We start from the raw sequence: 27,054 nt of genomic DNA, 5'->3' as shown, positions 1-27,054 counted from the left end.
CAAACTCAACACAGAAATGCCAACTGGCCCAGCAGGGACTCAAACCAGCGACCTTTTTGCTGTGAGGCCACAGTGCTAACAACTGAGCCACCTAAAACATATCAAGCGCATTAGTTTGTAGCATTAATGATCCAGATTTGGAAATCAGAAAACAAACAGTGTGTATCAGGAAGATCCAATCCAGCTTTGCTAATATAGAAATGAGCAGAAATGCAGTTTACCTGCTCCTGGATAACAAAACACGGCCTTTCCAAAAGCAGATCATTCTGATGCAGATGAATCTTTCTGAACAAGCGGCCCCTGCAGACGTGACCTGGTTTTGGGGTCTGTGTTACCCAAGAGTCTGGAGCTCCAGCCCAGAACAACATGATTTACTCAAGTAGGACACACTCCTGCATCAACATTATCTGACGGCCGGCGCTGGATCTGGAGCAAAAGCACACGCTGACTGCTCTGAGCAACGCTCAACGCCCCCAAAACACAAGCTCCGGTTATTAAAAAAACAACAACATAAGATCAGAACTGGACCTGCAATTAAAACTTCAGCAAACGCGAGAGGGATCGAGAGAGAGTTTAATAAAGTTCATGATGTTTGTAATCATGCTGGATTTTAAAGTTTAATTTAATGCTGAGTTTTACTTTAATGACTCTAAAATGTGACATTAGAAGCGAGAATGTTTGTCTGACATTGAGACCGATGATTAGCTCTCATGTGAAGTTAACTCTCAAATATTTCCCAAGTGCTGTTTCACAGACAGAACTTTATATTCATTCATATTCCCTCGGCTTAGTCTCTATTTCAGGGGTCAACAGAGCGGAATGAACTAACAACTAATCTGGCATGTTTTACACAGCGGAAGCCCTTCTGCCTGCAACAACGCAGCACTGGGAATAGGGCGGTGAAGGTAACAGATTTTCTGTTACCGCGGTGATAAAGCAAGAAATCAAACGGAATGATGGTTAACCGCGCATATATATATATATATATATGAGCAATTCCAGCGTTATGGATGTGACATGTCTTTGTTATGGATGTGACAGATGTGAAATTGCCACTTGTCTGACTTCGCTAAATCAAATAGATTAGTTTGGAAACATTGACAGGTGCATTTTAAGTATTTCTAAAGTACTGTAAAATACTTGAACCAAAAAATAAAATAAATAAATAAAAAAACAGTTTCCGTATTTTGGTGAAAACTAAATTTTCTTTATGGCAAGATTGACATTTGCACGGAATTGCTCATGTATGTATGTATGTATGTATATATATATATATATATACACACACACACACACGCACACACATATCTCTATCTCTATCTATATATATATATATATATATATATATATATATATATATATATATATATATATATATATATATATATATATATACACGCACGCAGAATGTAGTTGGAGAATGTAGGATGGAGAATGTAGTTGTTTAGATTGCAACTAAGCAGTTTAATTATAAGAATAGAGCCTATTTTAAAATATATACAATTCTGAGAGAGCTCATTGGCGGCGATTAGCCTGCTATTAGTGTAGTAGATCAAAGAGGGTTGACGTTTTTTTTTTCCACATTATGGCGCCAGAACAGCATAATAAGCCTTTACGTTTAGATTAAAACTTGTGTTTTCTGGAGCGCGAAGCTGAAAAACGGAAGCGTCACGGTTTTTAAGGTGGACCGGAAAGAGTCAATAAGAAGCTGGATTCAGCCTCGTCCCTCCTTATCGCGAACACAACAGCAGTCTGGTAGAGATTGCGCTGCTTTTTTCGGGGTTAATTATCATGAAATTGTAACGATCGCTTAATGTTTGATATGCATTAAGTATAAATGCTCCCTTTAAGAGGACTTCTTCTGTGGTTGTTTTACCTTTGAGATGTAAGCACGCATGTATGGGAGCTCCAGCACTCAAAGCTGCTAAAAGTGAAAGTGTGCTGAAAGTGCACCAGGTCAGTGGGATGCAGGCTGGTCCAGGACCTGCTGTACTACAACCCGAGATGAGCTCGTGTTTGCACAGAAACGCACAGTAAAGTAGGTCAGCGCACAGAGACACAGTGGTGAAAGTGACACACACCTGCAGCCACAGCGCAGGAGCCCAGCAGCGCCTCCTTGTACTTGCGCAGGCTTTCGTCATCCTGGTCGAGCTCCTGGATCTCCTGCAGGCTCTTCTGCGCCGGAGCCTTGTAGTTCACAGATTCCCCCTGCTCGTTCTCGGCTGCGATAGCGGCTAACTGCTCTGGTGTGGGCTCCTGCTCGGCCATGATGGACAGCTGCAAGAAACAACACACACATGTTAAAGATGAAGTGCTTTCACAATAGTCTGCATGAACATGGACTTTGAATTTTCAGTCAGCCAGCTTCGTTTTAAACTTTGAGTGTGTATTAAGGTTTATAAACGTTCACTGAAGTCAGCTTTTACGTCCGTGCATCAGAAAACTGTATATTTCAGAGATTAAACTGGCAAGATGTGCTTTGGTTGTTAAGGGAAAGTCTTCAGGGAAGGGGGCGGCGAACAGCAGCTCATTTGCATTTAATGACACACACAGATAAAAGGTATGATTTTGTCACTACCAAATACGAGTCATTTACAGCATGATATAATACAAACGCTCCAGGAATTATTTTGATCTGAATCCTTACGCCCCATTCACACGGGGCGTCAGCGTCAACGCTTCCCATTCACTTTGAACTGCATTGTGGATCCGTCGGCGCCGCTTTAGAGGCGTTGCTCACTGCAGTAGTTGGGACTAGCTCAACTTTAAGCACCGACGGAAGCGTCAGCCAATCAGCTCGCTGTATGCAAATACACCAGCTCAGACAGTGGCCTATTGCTGACTGAATTTCATTGGCTGACGCTGCTATGACGATCGCGTCAGCTCCAACTTCAGACACGCCTTCAGTCAAGCCTTGACACTGAAGCCCCAGGTGAATGCAGAGTTACAGAATTGACAGATAAACAAAATAAGATCTTTTTAAAGGGACAGTTCACCCAAAACTTCATCATTTACCCTCGGTAAACTCAAAAGGTTCACACATCAGTCTCCACACCAGAGACCTGAGTTCAAAACCCGTCCGAGACAGCCCGTCATTTTTTGTAACCTTTAAGTTATTTTAAAAAAAGGATTAAGTCATTTAATAACTGTGTTTTATTAACTGATACAATTCTGCATTATAGGCTTTAGATAATAGAGAGAATTAACAGATGAACCGGGACCGCAGTCTGATCCTGAAACAGATCAAATGAACAAAACAACAGGCCTAATACAAAATATCATAAGATTAAAATAATCAGATGGTCATTTCGGTCAATTTTCCTAATGGATAAACAGCTCTCTGTAATATTTCAGCCTGATTTCAGTTTAATATTCAACATTATGATTATGCATTATGATTATGTTGTGTTGAGCGCACATATACCGGTAGGAGTGATATATCACCCTATTTTTTTAATTAAATATCCTTAATACACTGTGATATAGTCTGGTTCGTTAGTTCGTTCTGCTTTCTTACTACAATCGATCTGCTCCAACGTTCGTTTAAATCGAGCTGAGAACCCCTCATTCAATGAGACCTATTGCTTTGCCGTGGATCCGAACGCGATTGGGGGATTCACTAATGCCAAACGAACCGCGCTAACTGGGCAAATGCACCAGGTTCCGAAACAAACGTCTCGGTGTGAAAGCACTCTTAATGAAAGTCAACAAAAGCTACTCTTAGCTAATGCTAATTCATTAGTTAACGCCTAATTACACATACTAATAAATGCACATAATAACTAAAAACATTTTAAATATAATATCTTCCAAACATCTATGATAATGCTATTTCTCACCGTTGATTCAGGGTGCTTTCACACCTGCCTTATTTAGTTCGATTGAATCGCACTAGAGTTCGTTTTCCCTTTTGGTGTGGTTCGTTTGGGCAGGTCTGAATGCAGCAATCGCACTCGAGTGCGCACCAAAAGCGGACCAAATAAGCATACCGAGACCTGCTTGAAGAGGTGGTCTCGGTACGCTTTCAAACGAACCCTGGAGCAGTTTGTTTGTCGTGAGAATATAATCCATAATAAAACAGGTCCAACCGCAAAAACTACTGCGACTTCTGGACTAATTCAGCTGCCGTAGATCGATGCGCTGTGCATTATGGGATATGGATAAAAAACATTTGTTGACAGCACTTTACCAACAGAGAGAGAGAGAGAGGGGAAACATTACCTGATGGATCGTTGGTAATATTTCCGCAAGATGACCATGTCGCAGTTTAGCTAAATTAATTCACGTCTCCTCCTGAAGTGACGAGCGATGCATTAAACATTGTTTTCTAGCCGCGGCCGCGCTTCATTCTCAAAATGTATAGTTTGTCTACAGCCAGCATACAATCAGTCAGCGCAGTCGTCCCTCCTGAGTAAAAGGTTTTGTTTACCTGCAGGAGTTCACTGGCATTTTCCCGCACGTGAATTCTGACCAATCAATAAGCAGTTTAGGACATGTTCAACAACATCTGGCCAATGAGAGATGTGGATTTTGTCAGATGACTGCATTTTGGTACGTTTCAACTGGTTCGGACCAAAGCCAGCAGTGTGGTGTGAAAACGACCCAAAGACGGCAGAAAATGCAACAATGTATCATTTATTACCCTTGGTGCGGACCAAATGAAGTGAACGACAGATGTGAAAGCACCCTTAAATGCATTAATTACAATAGTTATTAACAATTGCACTTTATAATGTTTTTGCAATTTAATTTGATTAAAACCTTAATTTACTCTGAACATGTACAAAGAACTATAATATTATACCTGTTAAAATAATCTTGCAGCTCAGGTCAACATCGTGCTAAGAGCTTCAGCAGAACTTAGTAAACCTGACACCGGCAGAAGTCTATTTGTAACCACTGGGGGTTATTAAATGACAAGTAAATGTGAGTTTTTGGGTGAACTATCCCTTTAAGGGAAAGTAAAATGAAAAAGAAAAACGTTGTCCTTTTCAAACGTGGCCCAAATATCAGCCGTCTGACCCATATACAGTCATGTGATTAGTTTCTCCTGCATGTTAATTTTTAATAACATTAATGAATTTGAAATGAATTCACCACACAGGCGCGCGCACGCACACACACACACACACACACACACACACACGAACGCTCCAGCCAGAGCTGCGACAGAAAAGGACTTGAGAAAGTGGCCTAATGTGGGCATCTGTATTCAGCACTGTTGCATTAGTGGCCAAAGCCAATCACTGCAGAGCCTCGCATATCCTGCACAAACACAATGATGTTTTATACTTAATATAAAACTAAAACGTAAGGGATAGTTCACCTAAAAATGGAAAAAGCCCCATTAGTTAGCTCAGCCACATTGTCATCAAATATGTAGGACTTATAGAAGGTCTGCAGTAGAACATTAAAGACGATTCTGAGCTGAATCCGTGGCTCTTAGCAATTCATATAATGGTGACAGGTTGTTTAGATTAGCAATAAGTGCATACAAACGAGTCCAAATCAATAGCCGTGGCTCCTAAGGACACACTGAGGTCTGAGGATTGCATACATCATCTCAAAAACATTGCAAGAATTAGATGCTTTGTTTCCAGTGAGGATTTACCGAAACTTGTTCAAGCTTTTATCAGCATCAGGATGGATTACTGTAATGGAGTTTTAAAATGCTTTAGTGTCCCTGTATTTGTGGTAACACTCAGTAAACAGCGGTGGGTTTGGTGAACTGATGACCTTCACGGCCAATCACAGTCATTTCTGTTGAGCATGTTAACACAATGGCAAATCAGCGCAGTTTAAAAAAAAACGGGTCAAATGTTGGCAGGAAATGGACGTTTTTGAAATTCCAGTATCGATTGGTAGCAAATTCAAGTATCATCATGGCAAAAACAAAATAAAAGAGTTATTAAAAATAAAAATTCGTTATTAAAACTATTATGTTTAGAAACGCATCAAATAGAGGAAAATATTTCTAATAATTTTGACTTCAACTGTATAATCATCATAATAACATATCGCAAGACAATATTTTAGTGGTGTGAACTCACACTGGTCTCACGATTCGGTTGGGTTACGATTATCATGCCATCCATTTGTTTCAATTCGATATCTCAGTGAGGATTTACAGAAACTTGTTCATGCATTTATCAGCATCAGGATGGATTACTGTAATGGACTTCTCACTGGCCTTCCTGAAAAGACAGTTGCAGCTCATCCAGAACCACAGATAGAGGGACACTAAATCATTTGGTCTGTTTATAAGCTGACATAAGAGTGATTCACTGATGAATCAACTGATCTTCAGAGTTTTAAAACACTCCAGTGTCCTTGTATCTGTGGTTACACTCAGTAAACAGCGGTGGGTTGGCTGAACTGATGACCTTCACGGCCAATTAGTCATTTCGGTTAAGCGTGTGAACACAATGGCAAATCAGCGTTCAAATGTTAGCGGAAAATGGACGTTTTTAAAATTTCAGTATTGATTGGTAGCGAATTCCAGGATCATCATGACAAAGACAAAATAAATAAGTTATTAGAAATGAGTTATTAAAACTATTATGTTTAGAAATGCATCAAATAAAGGGAAATATTTCTAATAATTTTGACTTCAACTGTAAATTCATAGTAATAGTATATCACAAAACGATATTGTAATGGTGTGAATGCACACTGGTTTCACGGTTCGGCTATGATTTTCATGCCATTGATTCGGTTCAATTCGATATCTCGGTGAGGATTTACAGAAACTTGTTCAAGCTTTTATCAGCATCAGGATGGATTACTGTAATGGACTCCTCACTGGCCTTATGAAAAGACAGTTGCAGCTTATACAGAACCACAGATACAGGGAACCTGGAGCATTTGGTCTGTTTATAAGCTGACATAAGAGTGATTCGCTGATGAATAACTGATCCTCAGAGTTTTAAAACACCCCAGTGTCCCTGTATCTGTGCTTACACTCAGTAAACAGTGGTGAGTTCGGTGAACTGATGACCTTTACGGCCAATCACAGTCATTTCTGTTGAGCACGTGAACACAATGGCAAATCAGCGTTGTTTAAAAACGGGCTCAAATGTTAGCGAGAAATGGACGTTGTGTCAGTATTGATTGATAGCAAATTCCAGTATCATCATGGCAAAGACAAAATAAATGAGTTATTAGAAATTTGTTATTAAATTAAATTATGTTTAGAAACGCATCAAATAAAAATAAATATTTCTAATAATTTTGACTGTATTATAATAATAATAATAATAATAATTTATAATAATAATATAATAAATAATTTTGACTGTATTATAATAATAATAATATTAATAATAATAATAATAAATCGCACAACAACAATGGCAGGTGTTTGTACAATTACATCATCAAATGATGTAGTATAAACACTACTACACTAAACACTCACAAAGTGATTTATAAACAAATACAGCTTTGACAAACAGCTAAACCTGTGTGATCTCTACAGAATGAAGATGTGATTGAGTGACTGGACGTGTTGATGATTTCCAGAGAGCGACTGCAGAGGATCAGTGCTGCTGCAATGCAGAAAAAGCCCTCAGTGTTTCCGCTTCTGCAGCTTTGCTAATATACAGACACCTCGCCGCGGCTGTTACTGTCCTTACATGGTATTAGCGTGCTAAACACACACACAATCGCACTCATAACAGAACTGCATCACTTTCAGTTTGCTTTTGAAGACACACACACTCACACGCGCACGAGGTGCATCTGCAAAAGACCACTCGCATTCTAGGGCTGCACACTTTAGATTAGATAAGATTTGTTAATACACGTATGCAAGTACAAGTTAACGAACCGCAAGTCATTGTATACCAGACGTTCGTACTGTAGACAATCCAAAACAAATATTGCTTAATGGGGGCTAATAATATTGACCTTAAATAATATTGAGGTTAAAAACTGCTTTTATTCTGGCCGAAATAAAACAAAAAAGACTTTTTCCAGAAGAAAAAATATTATAGAAAATACTTAAAAATACTTAAAATAAAGTATATATATATATATATATATATATATATATATATATATATATATATATATATATATATATATATATATACACACACATATATATATATATATATATACATATATATATATACATATATATATATACATACACACACACACACACACACAGTTGAAAGCAGAAGTTTATATTCACTGTATAAAAAAGCACATAACCATTTTAAAAAAGTCAGATGTTAATGACTAATCTTTTTCTCTTTTAGCTAAGTCAGGACGATCACATTTGTTTGTTCTGCTTTATAGCAAAATATCGAGAGAAAGATATTGTTTGAGAAGTTGTTGTAACTCTTCATGAAAGTCAAGTTTACATACAATAAGTTTATTCTGCCTCTGCCACCTCAGATGATGGTTCTGATTGGCTAATTGACAACATTTGAGTTAATGTGAGGCACAACTGTAGAATATTATTGAAGGAAAAGCTCAAACACACGGCTTTCTTGTGTGACAACATGGGAAAATCAACAAGCCAGAATCAACAACAAAGCCAGGTTACAATTTACTAAATTACACTGGGAAAAAACATATTTTTGGAGACATGTCCTGTGGTCTGATGGAGCTAAGATTGAACTGTTTGGCCATAATGACCAGTGTTACATTTGGAGGACAAAGGGTAAAGAGCACACGCCTAGGAACACCATCCCAACTGTGAAGTATGGGGGCGGCAGCATCATGTTGTGGGGCTGTTTTGCTGCAGGAGGGACTGGTCCACTCCACAGCATAGATGGCATCATGAAGAAAGAGAAATATGGAGAAATACTGAAGCAACATCTCAAGACATCAGCCAGGACATTAAAACGTGGCCACAAACAGGTCTTCCAAACAGACCATAACCCTAAGCATACTGCCAAATTAGCTCAAATGTGCTGTAAAGGACATCAGAGTGAATGTTTTGGAGTGGCCATCACAAAGCCCTGATTTCAATCCTATAGAAAATGTGTGGGCAGAGTTGAAAAAGCTTGTGCGAGCAAGACAGCCAACAAATCTGTCTCAGTTACACCAATTCTGTCAGGAGGAATGGGCCAAAATTCATTTCACAAGCTTCTCACAATAGTTTGAAGGATAACCAAAACATTTGACCAAAGTTAAACAGTTTTAAAGCAAAGCTAAAAAAAAAATACCAAGGAAATGTGTGTAAACTTTTGACTGTCTTGAAATTTTTTTTTTTAAATCTCTCATTATTCTGGCATTTAGCGAATGCAAATGATTTAGGTAATCCTAACGTACCTTAAATAGTAATCGTTTACCATCAGACAGTTTTTTTGAATGGTTATGTTGCTTTTTTTTTGAGTGTATGTAAACTTCTGGTTTCAACTGTATAGAGCCGAGCCCAGATATACATATGTGTAGATAAGTATCTGATCGGGTTTCGGTATCGGCACATGGCTAGTTATCGTCAGTAATAATAAATCAAAATAAACCCCAGAAAATATTGTGATATAATTTTTAACTCCATATCGCCCATCCCGAATGTCCATGCACTGGTTTAAGCATGTGCTCAACAAGCACTCAAATATCAATTTAATCGTTTTATCAATTTTACAATTAACTGGTACTGAAGTCGACACTTTTACAACCCAAATGCCGCACATATGAAAAAAAAAGGGTGAACAGGACATCCAGTAAACATCGAAAAGCAGAGATCCCCACCGAGAGAGATGTACTAGCACAGCCTGTAGGTCTGCTGTATGAAAGACAGATGTGTGTTTTGCGTAACACTTCTTCACAAACACACTTCAAAAGCACGAGACGTAGAAAGTGTTGGTGGTGAAAAGTCATAAAAATGCTGAAAAATCTATCCTGCGCCATTCAGTATCATTAAATTGGCAATAAACGAGTAAATTACACGATCAATAAAAAAACTTAGCATTCCAGCAGGGTCTTCAAAGTGGCGAAAACGGTCTTCTCAGTCTTGGCAACACTCGGATTTGGCCAGACTCGGAGAGAAATGCAGATAACACGGCTCTGCTTTTTCCATTCGGGGCCTCAGCTCTCTCGCCTGACAGAAACAAAAGAGAGGTCGTTCTTCACCAGCGATTTTTGGCACTGGGATACAGCGGCTGGGTTTGAAGATCAGGAGACAGAGAGAGACTCAAAATGATCCTCATATTAGCTTTAAACCAAGCGAGTCCTTAATCCAGTCACCTTCATGCAGACTGTACATCTTCTCTATTTGGTTGCCTGATATTTATCGTCAACAATAATATTGTAATTGTTGTTTTTAACGATGCGCAAAAAACAAAACGAACAAAAAAACTAAACAAATAAAAGCATGTCTTCAGAGGCAAAGCCACGGGATGGATATCAACTCAGATGCCACGATTCGATTTTGATTCTCGTTCTGATGAGTACAGATTTAATTCAAATAGCATTGATTTTTTTTTACAAATAAAGTGAACATCGTAAAATCTAATTTAGGAGTCTGGCTTTCAGTTTCTCAATAGGTGGAAGCACATAATTGATTTATTGTGTTAATAAACAAATTAAATTTCAGTTAAAATGAGGCCAAACATAGATATATACACTAGATATCACATACGAGCCATGAGCACACATCAATCAGGCCACCATATTGGTACAGGGCTCCAAGGACAAAAGTCCTTCAACGGCACCTACTCAAGACCAAAGACCAGACTTTTGCACTGTGTATGGGTGTACTAACAAAGACAAAGCAGAACGGCAGAACATTTTATAAGCAAGATTTCATTCGTGATTTTGTATGTTTTAAAATTTTGTGCTCAACAAGTAACGTTTTTAATGATAATACAGTCACTGCAATGACCATAAGGTGAAGTGGCCCCCAATTTTTACTAAATCAGGGGTGGCCAACCCTGTTCCTGCCACCTTCCTGCACATTTAAGTTGCAACCCATATCAAACACACCTGCCTGTAATTATCAAGTGGCGTTCAGGTCCTACTTAATTGGTTCAGGTGTGTAAATCTGCAGGAAGGCGGCTCTCCAGGAACACGGTTGGCCACGCCTGCACTAAATACTAGGCTTAGGCTAGCTTTGGACATCATTGATACACACAAATAGTTTATAATGGAAATTCATTCACAAACGAATACCTCCCTCCGTAAAAAAGAAGTGTAAGGGATGTATTTCAGGACATAAGGACCAGACTCAATTTAATAGGGAAGGAGAATACATTCACTAGCACACCAACACATGCTCTTTGTCGCCATACCCGTGCGATCGACTCACTTTATCCATCAATGTTGACAAGAAATGTAAAATTATGATGTTCGTAATTTAAAAAAAATTATTTGCAAACTGACTAACCAATCATAGATATATATGATATGATCACAAGTTGGCGTGCGTTGGATTGAGGGTGCAGGGCGAGTGCCTTAGTATCCCACCAGTGCTGATTTAAAGCCATATTACACTGCTAGAACTGTGATTTGTTTATACAACAGTTCGACAGCATAATCGTGTATATATATAAAAAAAGAAAATCAAACAGAGAGAGTCTCAAAATTCCTTTAGTATGAGGTACTACTTTCTTCCGCCATTCATTCATAACGTCACTTTAGAGGTAATGTTAGTATTTGAACGATTCTCTAGCGTAATGTCTAAAGTGATGACAAAACAGCTGATTTTGCTCACACATTTTAAGATTATAAGGCTGAACGTCATGAAATGCCATCAGTCTACAGAGATTTCCCAGTGTTTTCTGTTGCAATCGGGAGATCACAATAATTAACCCTAAAAAAGGCCAAAGCAAAGCAAACACCTTCAGATTACTATGGTATAAATACAGCACTTCAGCATACAAAAGAGAGAAATCGACTTAGAAAGTCACGTAGCAGTTTTATAATGATTTGATTAGCTGTGGTTTGAAAATTACATTTGTGGTTTGGGTTTTTCTTCCCTATGGACCTATTATGTGGTCTTTGTCACCAACTTGTGGCAGAACGTCAACAACATTCTCTCCTAAAAAGCCTCAAAAGTACATGATGTTGTCCAACAGCTGCAATATTGGTCAAACTGTAGTGAGTATATTGACCTGCTGTTATAATGTGGGCGGAGCTTGTGCGAGTGCTGTTATTATGGGAATATCGCACGGCTATCAGCCAATCAGAATTAAAAACCAGACAGGACTGTTGTTTAAGTGTATACAGGGCTCGAAATTGCGACCATTTTGCAAAAAAATGTTGTATGCGACCAGTTTTTCCTGCAAAATGTTCACCACATGCACGAATTCGGGAGACATTCACGCAGAATGCATCTCTGCACTTGAAACACGAAACGCAGCGTTCAGGAATAGTTTAAAACAGTCGTCATGTCAACTTGCTGCAGTAAACAAAGCCAAGTCCTAAATGCTTGCCCCGCCTTCGCGCTCTTCCTATTGGCAACACTACTGCTCTAGCACTGAAATATCAGCTGTCAATCACTCAGTCAATGTCTGGTATATATCCATGACTCCCAATGGCCAAGCCACCACTGCACCTTGGTCCCACATTAATTGCAAAGGAGTGCTAGCCTGTACCAAGACGGCGACTCTATTGAAGCATTCCTTCCAATAGACAACAATAGCCTACGTGACATTTAGTCTATATATCTATATACTCAAATAACAGAAATATGGGATGGTCAGTATTGCCGTTTACATTACAATTGCATTACCAAGGGAATAGCTGTGGCTCTATGATGCCTGAGAGTTATAATTAGCATCCTAGACATGGAGGCGTGAAGGCGTACAAATTTTTAAAATGGAATTAATGTAAATGATTGGAAAATGCGTAGAGGTTTGTAGTTTTCCTACTTACAGAACTTGTTGAAATGCATTTTGTGGCACAAACATACTAATATTAACACATTTTGAATACATTAATAGCTATTTTAAATATTTAAAGATTAATACTTGAGTTTTAATGAAAACTGACCCCCTTGGTTGAGAAGCTAAACAGGCTGAGGGAAGCAGAAGAGGAAAAACACCAGAGCGTAATGAAAAGCAGCTCATGTCCCCTTCTGGAGCGGGCAGAAGTTAATTAAGACTGGCGAAAAATAATCGGTTTCTGCTGAAGAATCAGCAGAAAAGCACAACAACAACACATGTATGCCCGCATGACATCACTTCAGCTGCCGGAGCAAACGAGCACAAACACCGTTAGCCATTTGGCAGTGGTTTCAGCGCTAATAAGCAGAGCGCTGATTTCACACAGCGAGCAGGATGATGGCTGAGCCATTTAACATGGCTGTAAACATGAGCAGCAGGTACATTCTTGAGGAAACCACGGCAGGTTACTTTATAATAGACATATGCCAATATTCAATACTTCCATATATCCTGATAATAAACAAGCCTAGTATGGCTGCACGATACTAGAACTATGTGTATTATTGGTTAGTATTTTGATATTCTTACAATTTAACATTTCCCTATAGAAAAAACCTACGTTTATTAGCTTTTCCATGTTAGCTATATACCGATATTTAATAATTCAATATACCATGATAAACAAGCCCAGTATAGCGGCTCGATACTAAAAAAACGTATGCAATATTGTTGCTGAGTATTGCGATAACAATAATTCTTACAATATAACATTTCCCTAGAAAAATCCTACGTTTATTAGCTATGTTTTTCTATGTTAGCTATTTGCCAATATTTAATATGGCGATATTTAATATATCAGATCAATATGGTGGCTTGATACTAGAAATATACGCGATACTGTTGAGTAATGCGATAACAATAATTCTTCTGATATAACATTTCCACAGAAAAATCCTATGTTTATTAGCTATGTTTATGGTATCTATATGCCGATATTTAATTATTAAATATATCATGATAAACAAGCCCAGTATGGCAGCTCGATACTAAAAATTTATGCAACATTGTTGTTGAATATTGCTATAATAATTCTTACGATATAACATTTCCTTAGAAAAATCCTAGGTTTATTAGCTGTTTTTCTATGTTAGCTATATAATGATATTCAATAGTTCAATATAACGTAATAATGAACAAGACCAGTACGGCAGTTAGATATTAGAAATATATGAAATATTGCTGCTGAGTATTGCCATAACGATAATTCTTACGATATAACATTTCCTTAGAAAAATCCTACGTTTATTAGCTATGTTTTTCCATGTTAGCTATATACCGATATTTAATAATTCAATATATCATGAAAAACAAGCCCAGAATAGCAGCTTGAAACTAAAAAAATTTATGCAATATTGTTGTTGAGTATTGCAATTACAAAAAAATCTTTCGATATAACACTTCACAGGAAAAATTTTAAGTTTATTAGCTACATTTTTTTATGTTAGCTATATACCGATATTTAATAATTCAATATATCATGATTTATGCAATATTGCTGTTGAGTATTGCAATAACAATAATTCTTACGATATATCATTTCCTTAGAAAAATCTTATGTTTATTATCTGTTTTTCTATGTTAGCTATATGGTGATATTCAAAGTTCAATATAAAGTAATAATAAACAAGCCCAGTATGGCGGCTCGATATTAGAAATATATGCAATATTGCTGCTGAGTATTGCGATAACAATAATTCTTACAATATAACATTTCCCTAGAAAAATCTTAGTTTATTAGCTATTTTTTTATGTTAGCAATATTAGCAATGTTGTAGCTATAATATATTTAATTATATTAAAATAAACAGGTAAAATACATTATTTAGAACTAAATCATTCTACCAATAGCAGAACAGCAATTACTGGGTAGGCGGGGATTAAGATACTACAGCTCCATCAGATCTAATTTAATAAACAACCAATGCACAAATGTAATTTAATTTTATTACATCTTTGCGATATGTATGTATATATATATATATATATATATATATATATATATATATATATATATATATATATATATTTTTTTTTTTTAATCTTAGTTGACGATTTTTTAGCTAATGCCTAATAACATGTAAAAATCACAGTCATAATCATTTTATTAAATGGTGTTAATAAAAAAAAATATTTTTATTTTGATTTTAAACTAATATTTAATACATAGTGACTGTAATAAACCAATTTTTTCTTACAAATCTCAATTTCAGATTTTAACGCATTAACGTTAATAGTAGCTATGTTTACGTCAAAAAATGCTAATTAAATTTAGACACAAAACTGGAATATTGCATAAAAGACGTGCGAATGAAGCAGTTTATGCGCATTTTTTCCTAAACGAATAAAACGTTTATCCTCAGTTGTGGGCTTACGTTTTTATGAGCATTTTCAAAATGTACATAAAAATTGGTGGATGGAAACATAGCTAATGACACGTTATTGTTAAGTGCGAGTTACTGTACTTTATATATTTTTAACATTTAATTTGTTTACTCTGAACACATATAAAGTAACACATTTTTAAAAATTATTTTAACTTAGAAACTATTTCGCAGCTTATATCAAAATAGTGGAAATAAAATAGTGATAAAAATTTATCGCGGTAAGAAAATTTGCTTACGTCAAAAACCTATTTTAAAAGATCCTCTGATAAAGGCTGCACAATATTGAAAAGAAAGGACTGCAATATTTAGTTTTAATATATTTTTGTGTGTGTATATGCGTATACATTTTCATAATTTCATCAGATGACTTGAAAAAAAAATTCGCAATTTAAGATCAACTGGGATGCTTTTAAAAGGAAGTGCATATTAAAAAAATATTAAAAGAAATTACAAGCGTAGACAAATCTAACAGAGCAAAGATATGAGTTAAATATAACAGACCCTTGTGCTTTACTAAGTAACAGTAACAGTATTTAACAGTCTAGGCCAGTTTACACACTTGGAGACATTTGACCGTTTGCTTCTGTCAAAGTGAGTTCAATTCGGTCTAATTAGGGATAATCCAAAACTCAAATCAACAGGGAGGTCTAAGCAAGACTAACATGTCAGTTTAGGGGTTACAAAGCCTGAGATTAGGCTTGTTACTGAGCAACTATAAACCCAACAAGATTATAAAGCTCAGATTAGCACTAATTAAAGATGGTGAGGGGGAAGTGTCGGTAAGAGCGGTAGGATGTCAAAAGGAGCCAGGTAAAGAGGATTTACCTGACAAACCTAATCAGTATCCCCTGAAGACTTGGTTATCCTTGGTTTTAAAGAGGAATGAAGAAGTGAAGTAACTCTTGTGAATGCAAATTATGGATTGAAATTTGAGGTAGATGCTAATAACATTAAAAAGTTTTATCGTAGAGTAGTTGGAAACAAGTAGGGTTTAAATTGAGAAAACCATCCAATATTTTCTCCATTTATGATGATGTGACTATTGCAGATTAGGGTTGTAACGGTATGAATTTTTTACGGTATGATAATCGTCTAAAACAATACCACGGTTTGACGGTTTCGCGGTATACGGTATTAAATAGTAATTCTCATAGCAAAGACCCTGAAAAGAATAAGAACACGTTTTCTGACTGAACAAAGGTTTTATTTCAACAAACTTTTGAAAGAACCATTTTAATAGAACTATAGAAGTCTTTTATAAAAATAAACTGAAAAATCTCCCATTTTAATAAATTAAATTAGAAGGAATAAACAAGCAGGGTCTTTTAAGATTAGACAAAAATAAACTTAAACTGTCCTTCCTTATAAGCAGGATAAATGGGAGACCAAAAGTGCAATACCAAGTTTATGGCTGTAAACATGTATTTAAAGCGTTGTTTTTTTCAGTCTAGGTTGTGATGAAGAAATGTAAGCATGTTGAGATTTTCAGGACCTTATCTTGACCGCTGAGGTGAGAGAATGTGTCCACTTGTACAATGAACAAATAAAAAAATAAGAAATAATGTGTCAAAGTCCAAATAAACATGGTGCAAATCCTCAGTAAAAAAATAGATATAAATATTTACTATACAAATAGTTACATAACGAAACTAGATTCAATATGGAACATCCTTAGGTTTTATGTGCCAGCGTGGATATGGTTGTCTGTGGATATGGATTTGGATTTGGTTGTCTGCAATGCAGACAAACAGCTGCACCTTCATTTGCGTCTTTTGAAAACAGCAAGAGCAGCAGTTCGTCTTTGCTGTGTCACTGTTTTGTCATGTTTCTGTGCTGCTGTGCATGCAAAAGTACTTAGTATGAGAATTGTTTCATGCAAAACTTTTTTTTTTTTTTTTTGCGTTTTATTTAGCCGCGCATAAATGTATGCCTATCTCTCATTCCGTGTTGTTCAAAAAGCTCAGTGTTGGTCCACAAACAAAAGTGAAACCTATGCTTATTGGTTGTGATATAGCGAGTTTGAACCAATCTGGGCATGGAGGAGGGACAATGCATCAATGTATCATGTCTGGTTTGTCCGGAGACACAGTGACGAGCGTTTTTTTGTCAAATCAGCGTTGTCAAATTTTGATGACGTAACCGCACTGATTCCGGAGCCTCTGAAAGTCCGCGAATGTTATGTGATACAGCTGAGATTCTCTTCTTTATGAAAATCTTTGAATTGGATGAATCGGATCAGCGGATCAAAAGTTATTAAACATTTAAAAGCAATACTTATTTTTAGCCGCGGGCGGCTGTCTCGGTCTTTAAGGTTTAAAACCGTTGATATGCAATTGTTCATGGTATGATAATCGTGCACGTTCAAATCGTGGTAAACCGTCATACCGGTATATTGTTACAACCCTATTGCAGATGAAAAAACTAATTATATATATATATATATATATATATATATATATATATATATATATATATATATATATATATATATATATATATATATGTATGTATGTATGTATGTATGTATATATATATATATATATATATATATATATATATATATATATATATATATATATATATATATATATATGAGTATTTTGCCGCAAAAAAATATAGTTTAATGATATATAGGGTCTAAGTAATAATATAGTGTATAAGTGTTATATTGATGTAACCATTTCAGATAAGAAAGTTGCAATGCTGAAACTATTAATTGTGAATATTTAAGAAACAATATATAAACGAAATGATATGATACCATCTAATATGATATTTAAGTATTTTAGCTCAAGACAATATGCAAGTACTATGATGATTAGACTACTGCAAATGGGAAAGTTGCAATGCTGAAACAATATAATGTGGATATTTAGGAAACGATTTATAAACAAAACGATACGTTATAGAAGTATTTTCCCTTGAAACGATATACAAGAATTATGATTATATGACTATTGCAGGTGGGAAAGCTACAACTATAAAAAAACGATACATTGTGTATTACAATGATGGGACTATTGCAGATGGTAAAGTTGCATTCCTGAACTAATAACCTGTGGATATTTCTGAAACTATATATAAACGAAACGATATGATACATTTCAATACGATATACAAGTATTTTTACCTCAAAATGATATATTCAAGTATTATGATGATATGACAACTGCAGATGGGAAAGTTGCAATTATGAATCAATATATTGTGGATATTAAAAAATTTATATATAAACAAAATGATACAATACAATATGATATTTAAAGTTTTTTACCTCAAAACGATACACAAGTACGATGATTATATGACTATTGCAAATGGGAAAGTTACAATGATGAAACAATATATTGTGGATATTTAAGAAACATATATATATATATATATATATATATACATATATATATATATATATATATATATATATATATATATATATAAACAAAACAATATGATGCAATACGAAATACAAGTATTTAACCTCAAAACGATATAAAAACAAGTATTATGATGATGTGACTACTGCAAATGGAAAGTTGCAATGTCAAAACAAAAATATTGTGGATATTTAAGAAACTATATATAAACAAAACAATATAATATGATACGATACAATATGATTTACAAGCATTTTACCTCAAAATGATATATACAAGTATTATAATAATGTGACTTTTGCAGATGGGAAAGCTGCAATCCTTAAACAACATATTGTGGATATTTATGAAACTATATATAAACAAAACAATATAATATGATACGATACAATATGATTTACAAGCATTTTACCTCAAAATGATATACAAGCATTACGATGATATGACTATTGCAGTTGAAAAAGTTGCAATGCTAAAACAATATATTGTGTATATTAAAGAAACGATACATAAACAAAACGATACGATACGTTATATAAGTACTTTACCTCAAAAGGATATACAACAATTATGATATGACTATTGCAGGTAAGAAAGCTACAAATCTGAAACAATATATTGTGCATATTTAAGAAACTATATATGAACAAAACGATACAATACGATATACAAGTATTTTAACTTAAAACGATATGCAAGTATTACGATGATGTGACTATTGCAGATGGGAAAGTTGCAATGCTGAAACTAAATATTGTGGATATTTATGAAACTATATATAAACAAAACAATACGATACGATACAACACGATATACAAGCATTTTGCCTCTAAATGACATACAAGTATTATGATGAGGTTCCAACTGCAGATGGGAAAGTCGCAATGCTGAAACAATATATTGTGGATATTTAAGAAACTATATATAAACACAATCCTACGATACAATACAAAGTATTTCACCTCAAATTTCAATAGAGGTTTCAAGAGATTTCAATTAATGGGTTTCACTTGCAGTTTCTTTGTAACGGTTTCAAACTTCTTATGATTTGCAATGGTTTTAAAGTAACCCCTGCAGCACTTTTCTTTCCGTTCATAAGTCTCTGCTAATTTCATCACACTTCATCCAAAGTGTGTCGTAGTAGCCTATTGCCTCTAGCTCTGGATATTAATATTGTTATGTAAGGCCATCTCGCAGCCAGGAGACTGTAGCCATGGAGAGCACTGGTGTTAATTAAACAGCACGTCCAAATCTACTGGGGAAGGAGAAGTGAGACTCTCGTTACATGCGGCTCCGTCTTCCAGACATACCCATTTCTCACTCTGTTGACTGCGTGAACCACTGGCTCTACATTTGGACATTTACGCCACCTTTCCATTATCCTCACAAACGTCGGTCCAGAAGTCGTCCATTTCCAAAAGTAAACACTAGTACTGCCTGGCTATGCATACTGATCACTTTTAAATCTTTTAAGTAGGGCTGGGTAATATATTAATGTCGCTATAGAAGTGCTTCCCACAGGTTTGAATTATACTTGCGGTGGTAGCCGGATTGAAACACACCTTTTACCCACAGCACATAAATGGACTACATGTGACAAACAAAAATAATGTGATTTTTAATTATATTTTTTATTTAAAGTTATCAAAAAGACGGTTGAAATAAAAGAAATCCACTATTTTTCTTACTTTTATGCTATTTAGGGGCCATGTGCACCCATTGACATGTAAAGGCTGCTCGCTGTCTCTAAACTTGCTTTATTGGCATGACATTTAGTACAGTATTGCATTTTAGATATGTATTAAGTATGTAATATATTACCATCTAATTAATAAAATACACAGCAAATGAGAAATAATTAACAGAAAAAAAGAAATTAAATTTTTGCAAAAAATTATACTAGAATACAAAGTGTAAATTTAAATGAGGCAAATTAGTTGATATGCCATTTCTAATGGCGTACAAATATTTTGCAGCCAGTATATTTTGTACTTAATTTTGACTCATTATTTCTAAAAAAACGAAACAATATTTGTAGCTTATTTATTAGCTCTAGGTTCACCTTCCAGCCATAGCAGAAGATCAGCTACTGGGTTCACAGGTATAGAGAGAGCAAGGCCCTATCTGATTGGTCAAATTTGGACAGTCAGTGCTGAATTCGATAGCCTTGTGCGCAGATTAGGGTTGTAACGGTATTAATTTTTTACGGTATGATAATCGTCTAAAACAATACCACCGTTTCGCGGTATACGGTATGTTACAAATGTTACAAAATAATAGAACAGTGAAGCAAATTTGACTTTTTCCAAATAATATATTTTCAGTTACTATAAACAACACCACTTACAATGAACAAATAAAAAAATAAGAAAATAATAAATAATGTGTCAAAGTCCAAATAAAGGCCAAATAAACATGGTGCAAATCCTCAGTAAAAAAATAGATATAAATATTTACTATACTATAAATAGTTACATAACGAAACTAGATTCAATATGGAACATCCTTAGGTTTTATGTGCCAGCATGGATATGGTTGTCTGTGGATATGGATTTGGATATGGTTGTCTGCAATGCAGACAAACAGCTGCAACTTCATTTGCGTCTTTTGAAAACAGCAAGAGCAGCAGTTCGTCTTTGCTGTGTCACTGTTTTGTCATGTTTCTGTGCTGCTGTGCATGCAAAAGTACTTAGTATGAGAATTATTTCATGAAAAACTTTTTTTTTGCGTTTTATTTAGCCGCGCATAAATGTATGCCTATCTCTCATTCCGTGTTGTTCAAAAAGCTCATTGTTGGTCCACAAACAAAATCGAAACCTATGCTTATTGGTTGTGATCTAGCGAGTTTGAACCAATCTGGGCATGGAGGAGGGACAATGCATCAATGTATCATGTCTGGTTTGTCCGGAGACACAGTGACGAGCGTTTCTTTGTCAAATCAGCGTTGTCAAATTTTGATGACGTAACCGCACTGATTCCGGAGCCTCTGAAAGTCCGCGAATGTTATGTGATACAGCACTGGAAAGCTGAGATTCTCTTCTTTGCCAATCTTTGAATTGTATGAATCGGATCAGCAGATCAAAAGTTATTAAACATTTAAGAGCAATACTTATTTTTAGCCGCGGGCGGCTGTCTCGGTCTTTAAGGGTTAAAACCGTTGATATGCAATTGTTCATGGTATGATAATAGTGCACGTTCAAATCGTGGTAGACCGTCATACCGGTATATTGTTACAACCCTAGCGCAGATATATAACGGCATTAACGCCATTGCCAACCATCGTAGACCTCAAGGACCAACACGTATAAAGAGATGATGCCAACCACAGAGGACTTCTAGAGGTCTCCATAATCCTGGACCAGGCCGTATCCTGAGCTGATGCTGTGGCGCTCATGGAGGAGTTGAGAGGATGAGAATGAATCCTGATAGACCCCAGTGTCAGACGAGTCTCTGTATTGATCTCGTGGGCCAGCCTGTACAACCGCAGCTTCTCCATGATGGACGTCCACCCTTCGGCGCCGAGACTGCATCTCCGCACAGGAAGTTTGGCCAGAGGAGAAATGGTCATGCCCAAATGAGCCTGGTTTCCCTCAAGGGTTTTTCCTTCTCTTTCGTCAATTGGTGAAGATTGTTCTTCGACACTGGCTTGCTTGGTTTGGGACCAGTGGAGCTGAGCATCGATGGATTTGCTCTTCAGTGTTTGGACTCTCAGCAGTGAAAATTAAACCACGCTGAACTGAACTAAACTGAACTTCAACTCTGCAAACTGGACTGACAGTTTCAATTGACTAAAACTTCTATGTTAAGCTGCTTTGACACAATCTACATTGTAAAAGCGCTAGAGAAATACAGATGAATTTAAATGAATTGTGCTACAGGCATTCCAGTTGGTCCAGGTTCACAGACCTTCCCCAGTCCCATCTCTTCTTAACTTTGCTACCAGTTTATATATTGCCCTATCATAATAATGTCCTATCATTGTCACACCTCGCATTGCATATACCAGGGGTGTCCAGACTCAGTCCTGGAGGGCTGGCGTCCTGCAGATTTTAGCTCCAACTTGCTTCAACACACCTGCAAGGATGTCTCGAGGATGTCTAGTAAGAGCTTGATTAGCTAGCCCAGGTGTGTCTGATTGGGGTTGGAACTAAACTTTGCAGGACACAGAGGCTGCGTCTGAAACCGCCTACTACTCAGTAGGTACTGCATTTGAATTTAAACTTACTACTCGGCCGTTAGAAAAGTACGTTCTATACAGAATGAATGTGAAAACTATGAATGGAATTCGGACGTACTATATCCGTCATTTTGTCATGGTCACGTGACCTACCTGCGTCAGTTGCGTCGCCTCACTTAAATTCATGAATTCTCTCGCGGGGCATTATGGGATAGCGCAGCATGCATGGGCTGCGCACTTTAGAATCTCGCCGGAAGTAGTAAGTCATCCGGGTACTTCTCGCATACTGATTTTCGAATTCTATGAATTCAGACATACTACTCGGCTCGCATACTGATTTTAGCGTACTATATAGTATGGAAATATGCGGTTTCGGACGCAGCCCGAGCCTAGACGTAGCATAGTATATGGCATATACTATTACCGCGATAATGATACTTTGTTTTTTCATATTTTGTGCAATAAATCAATTTTAAAATACTAAAATGCAAACAAAAATGTTTGTTACGATATTTCCCTCATTAGCATAGACAGCCCTGAGAGAGAAGCAGCCGACTACCAAAGTGTTCACACCATACCTGCTGTAGATAATGTCATATCTCATTTGAAATTAAAGCGAAAGTCTCCAAAATGGCACGATTTAGCCCAAAGCCTAAAATGGTCAATTTCAGAGAGTTATCGAATATTATTTGGCCGTTATATTGAGCTGAAACATACACAACCTAAGGACATCAGATACTTACTTTACATCTGGTACAAAGAGGCATAATAAAACCCAATGAGTACACAATCCCAACAGATCAAGTGTACCAAAAAAGAAACAAGGCAAAGGGGAAGCACAGACAATTTTAACCAGAATCTCAGTCTGAGAGGAAGTGAAAGTGAGTCTGAACTGTGCATGAACAACAATTATGCCCACTGTAGTGTTCAGTTCTGCTAAACAGAGGAACTGTGAGTAACAGAGCGCCACACAAGCACTTACACCATCTGGCCTGATCCCAAGAAGACTAAACTTAATTAGAGAGCGGATGAGTGAGTCAAGAAAACCTCTGAACACACACCGCAACGCCACACCACAGGCCTCAGCGTAGAGTCAACGACAGCGGGAGGAGGAAGCTATCAGATTATTGCATCAGAAATCACTACATCTTTTATTTATCATGGTTAAACGGGTAGTAAAAAGAGAGAAGGTTATGCAAACGCAGCTCAATACTGAACATCTCGCAAATAAAACTCATAGCTCAACATCATAACTGATAATTGTGTTTTTGGTGATCCGCTTACAGCTTTCAACCAAGATGCACTACTGTCTCCACCTGATATTAGCAAGCCTTCAAAGGTGAGCACCCTTGTTCAGATTTCGTCAAAAGCATTCCCTCTCATTCGGTTACAGTCTACATCACTCTTGTGAAAGCCCTCACTGTGACGCACGAGCACTATTGAGAAAACAAACCCATGTGAAGCAGCTTACGAGCAAGCGGGAAGGAAAGAAAGTGAATGAAAGTATGCAGAAAGCACTGAGGTTTCAATCAGAATTTGCCTTAAAGGCCACCTATTATGCAAAAATCACTTTTGTAAGGGGTTTAACCAGAGTTGTATGTAAATATAAGCAGCTTCTAATGGTAAACATTCATCAATTCTATCTTTTATAATCACACTTGATGAAAACAGTCTGCAGAAACGCTTTGATTGACATTCTCCCTTTGTATGATGTCATCAGAGGGGGAAAGCCCCGCCCACTAGCGACCATCTCTCCCTCATTAGCATAGGACGTTAGTCTTGTTTATTGAATCTGCCACTATGCTGACACACAGGCATTAGTAGCCCCGCCCTCTTTTGAAAAAGAGCATGAACTCATTTGCATTTAAAGCTACAGTCGTCAAAACAGCACCCTGAGTATCATGATGAGTCATCAATATTTCCAATTTTCTCTAAAAATTAAGATGGTCTCGATGCTTTTATTTTACATTCACTTTAAGGAAGCACTAAAATGTAGGAGTCTCTCACGTGCGAGTGTTGTCTGGAAAATTCCAATGTACACAAAAGGAACTGTGTTCATATCCTTGCCTCACCCTGGATCTCAGGGAAAACTTCAGCTGTAAACAATCAGTTCTTTCCCAATTGGCCTTTGCTCTCTGCTTTAAGTAGGCTGTTGCCTTTCAAGGCAGCATTCTAAATAAAATAAAGCCTAATAAGAGACCCAAGCCTACGTTTGGCTATTCCCAAAATATATATAAACAAAATTAGAACTACCAAAAACAGCAGTGAAAAGGGTAAAGGGGCGTTCATTTGCTTTTCATCTGGCATAGGTGTGATAAAACTAAATGCTATTGGCTGTTTATTAAAAAGGGGAGGAGTTACTCTATATCCCACCCTTTCTCCGTAATTTAGTTGAGATTATGTTAAGCATGCAGGATTAAAATGCACATTTCAAAGTACTTCATGAGACCTTTAAGAGCTTTTTTCAAAGATTATCTAAAGATAGACTATTATATATAGAATCTATGCCATAAGACAAAATTGATAAAAAAAAAAAAAAAGTATACAAATAAAAGTACCTCAGGCATCCAGTGCTTATTTCAGCATCTTTGCTTTTTAATTTTTAGAAATTGCTAATACATTAATTAAAGATTCATTGGTCAGATGCACTAGTAGCACACTTAAGACAACTAAAAATTACATATACATATACAATCCAATTCGTAAATCCCAAATACAATTCTTAAATGTGTGAACCCAATTCGTTCATTATGTAAAAGTGCAAATCCAAATTCATAAATGAGCAAATGGAATTCATAAATGAGCAAATCCAATTTATTATCCAATTTTTAAATGTGCAAATCCAATTCGTAAACAGCAAATCCAATTTGTTCATGTGCAAATCCAATTTGTAAATTCAAAACACAACTCGTAAATGTGCAGATCCAATTCATAAATTCAGAACACAATTCATTAATGTGCAAATCCAATTCGAAAAGGTGCAAATCCAATTTGTTAATGTGCAAGTCCAATTTGTAAATTCAAAACAACTCATTATTGTGCTAATCCAATCTGTAAATTCAAAACACAATGCAATAATGTTCCAATCCAGTTCGTAAATTCAAAACACAATTAATAAATTCAAAAGTAAAAAGCATCAACATTTCCTTAAATTGCACAAATGCATCTTACCTCAATATATTTAAAATCTTTTTAAAACACAAATATGCGTGTCAAGTTCTTGAATTGACTTTCGTCACGCGTTTATGAATTATGCAGTTTTGAATTCACCAATTGGATCTGTACATTAACAAATTGTGTTTTGTATTCACACAATTTTTTGTAAACGTAAACTGTGCTGTGTATTAATTTTATTTAGCGAATGCATTATTGTTGAGACTGATCTGCCTCCATATAGCAGCGGCAGCAGGAGACAGGAATGAAAGCAGGTCAATGGTGTGTTGCGCAGGTGCATTCAGATTCATCAGCATTAAACGGCGTGTTCAGATTTGGCCAGATTGTGACAAGACTTCCCTAGCAACAGCCATCAGCCTCATATTACACAATCGATAGCACAGTCGGCATCAGAAATGAATCAGCCAGGCTACTTGCAATGCTGATATTCAGATCAGCTCCACGGAAAACAAAACACGAGGAAGAGGATTTGAAAGTGGACGGAGATGGCCCATTTAAGGTCATTTTGAGATAATTATACATGAAATTTCAGACTTTTACATGGCTAAATGCTAAGGATTTTTTTTATTATGGCCTGGTTGGGCTAGTAGGAAAGATTCTAATTTTAAATGTCACCTTTAATACTTTAAGACCTAAAACTGAAAGTTAAGACAATATAAGACTTTGCAACCCCCACAGAAACCCTGCTAAACCCTGTCTTTTGTTCAAGCGAAGGTTAAACATGTGATTGGACTGTATTTGTGTCCTCAGATCTAATGCTGTAGAAAGCTTGAGAAAACCCAGAGGTGCTTGTAGATAGGCGGAGAAACAAGGAAAGAGCAGACAGGAATAGATCGCTCTTCAACATGCCACTCCCAGCATTGGCTTTTGTCATGAACATGCTAGGCTAATCAGTGTGGCGGCAGAAAGCCTGATCAGAGCACACGACTACAACTGTGACACAACACACTTACAAACGTGAAACAAATGTGTTGATGCTCTTTCACTTCCTGTGCCAGATTTCTAAAGTCCCCTGTTTGCTGCTTGTTCAAACTATTGATTTA

General features: G+C 36.4%; 2 protein-coding genes across 3 annotated transcripts in view; one reads left to right on the top strand and one right to left on the bottom strand.

The window, feature by feature from the left end:
* LOC147846122 (uncharacterized) overlaps positions 1-27,054 on the top strand; it is a 418,287-nt gene that overhangs the window by 95,116 nt on the left and 296,117 nt on the right. The gene's annotated exons all lie outside the window — the stretch shown is intronic.
* arhgdia (Rho GDP dissociation inhibitor alpha) overlaps positions 1-27,054 on the bottom strand; it is a 48,262-nt gene that overhangs the window by 9,764 nt on the left and 11,444 nt on the right. For both annotated transcript variants that reach the window (XR_015479703.1, NM_213461.1), the window contains 1 exon segment: positions 2,082-2,277. Coding sequence is in view for 1 of the 2 variants with exons in the window: in NM_213461.1 (NP_998626.1) it covers positions 2,082-2,268 (187 nt within the window). In the remaining variant the exon portion in view is untranslated.

Source organism: Danio rerio, chromosome 3 (assembly GCF_052040795.2).
Source record: "Danio rerio strain M-AB ecotype USA chromosome 3, GRCz13ab, whole genome shotgun sequence".
Classification (NCBI taxonomy): Eukaryota; Metazoa; Chordata; class Actinopteri; order Cypriniformes; family Danionidae; genus Danio; species Danio rerio.
The sequence above is the reverse complement of the archived record's forward strand: the minus strand, read 5'-3'. Positions and strand labels throughout refer to the sequence as shown.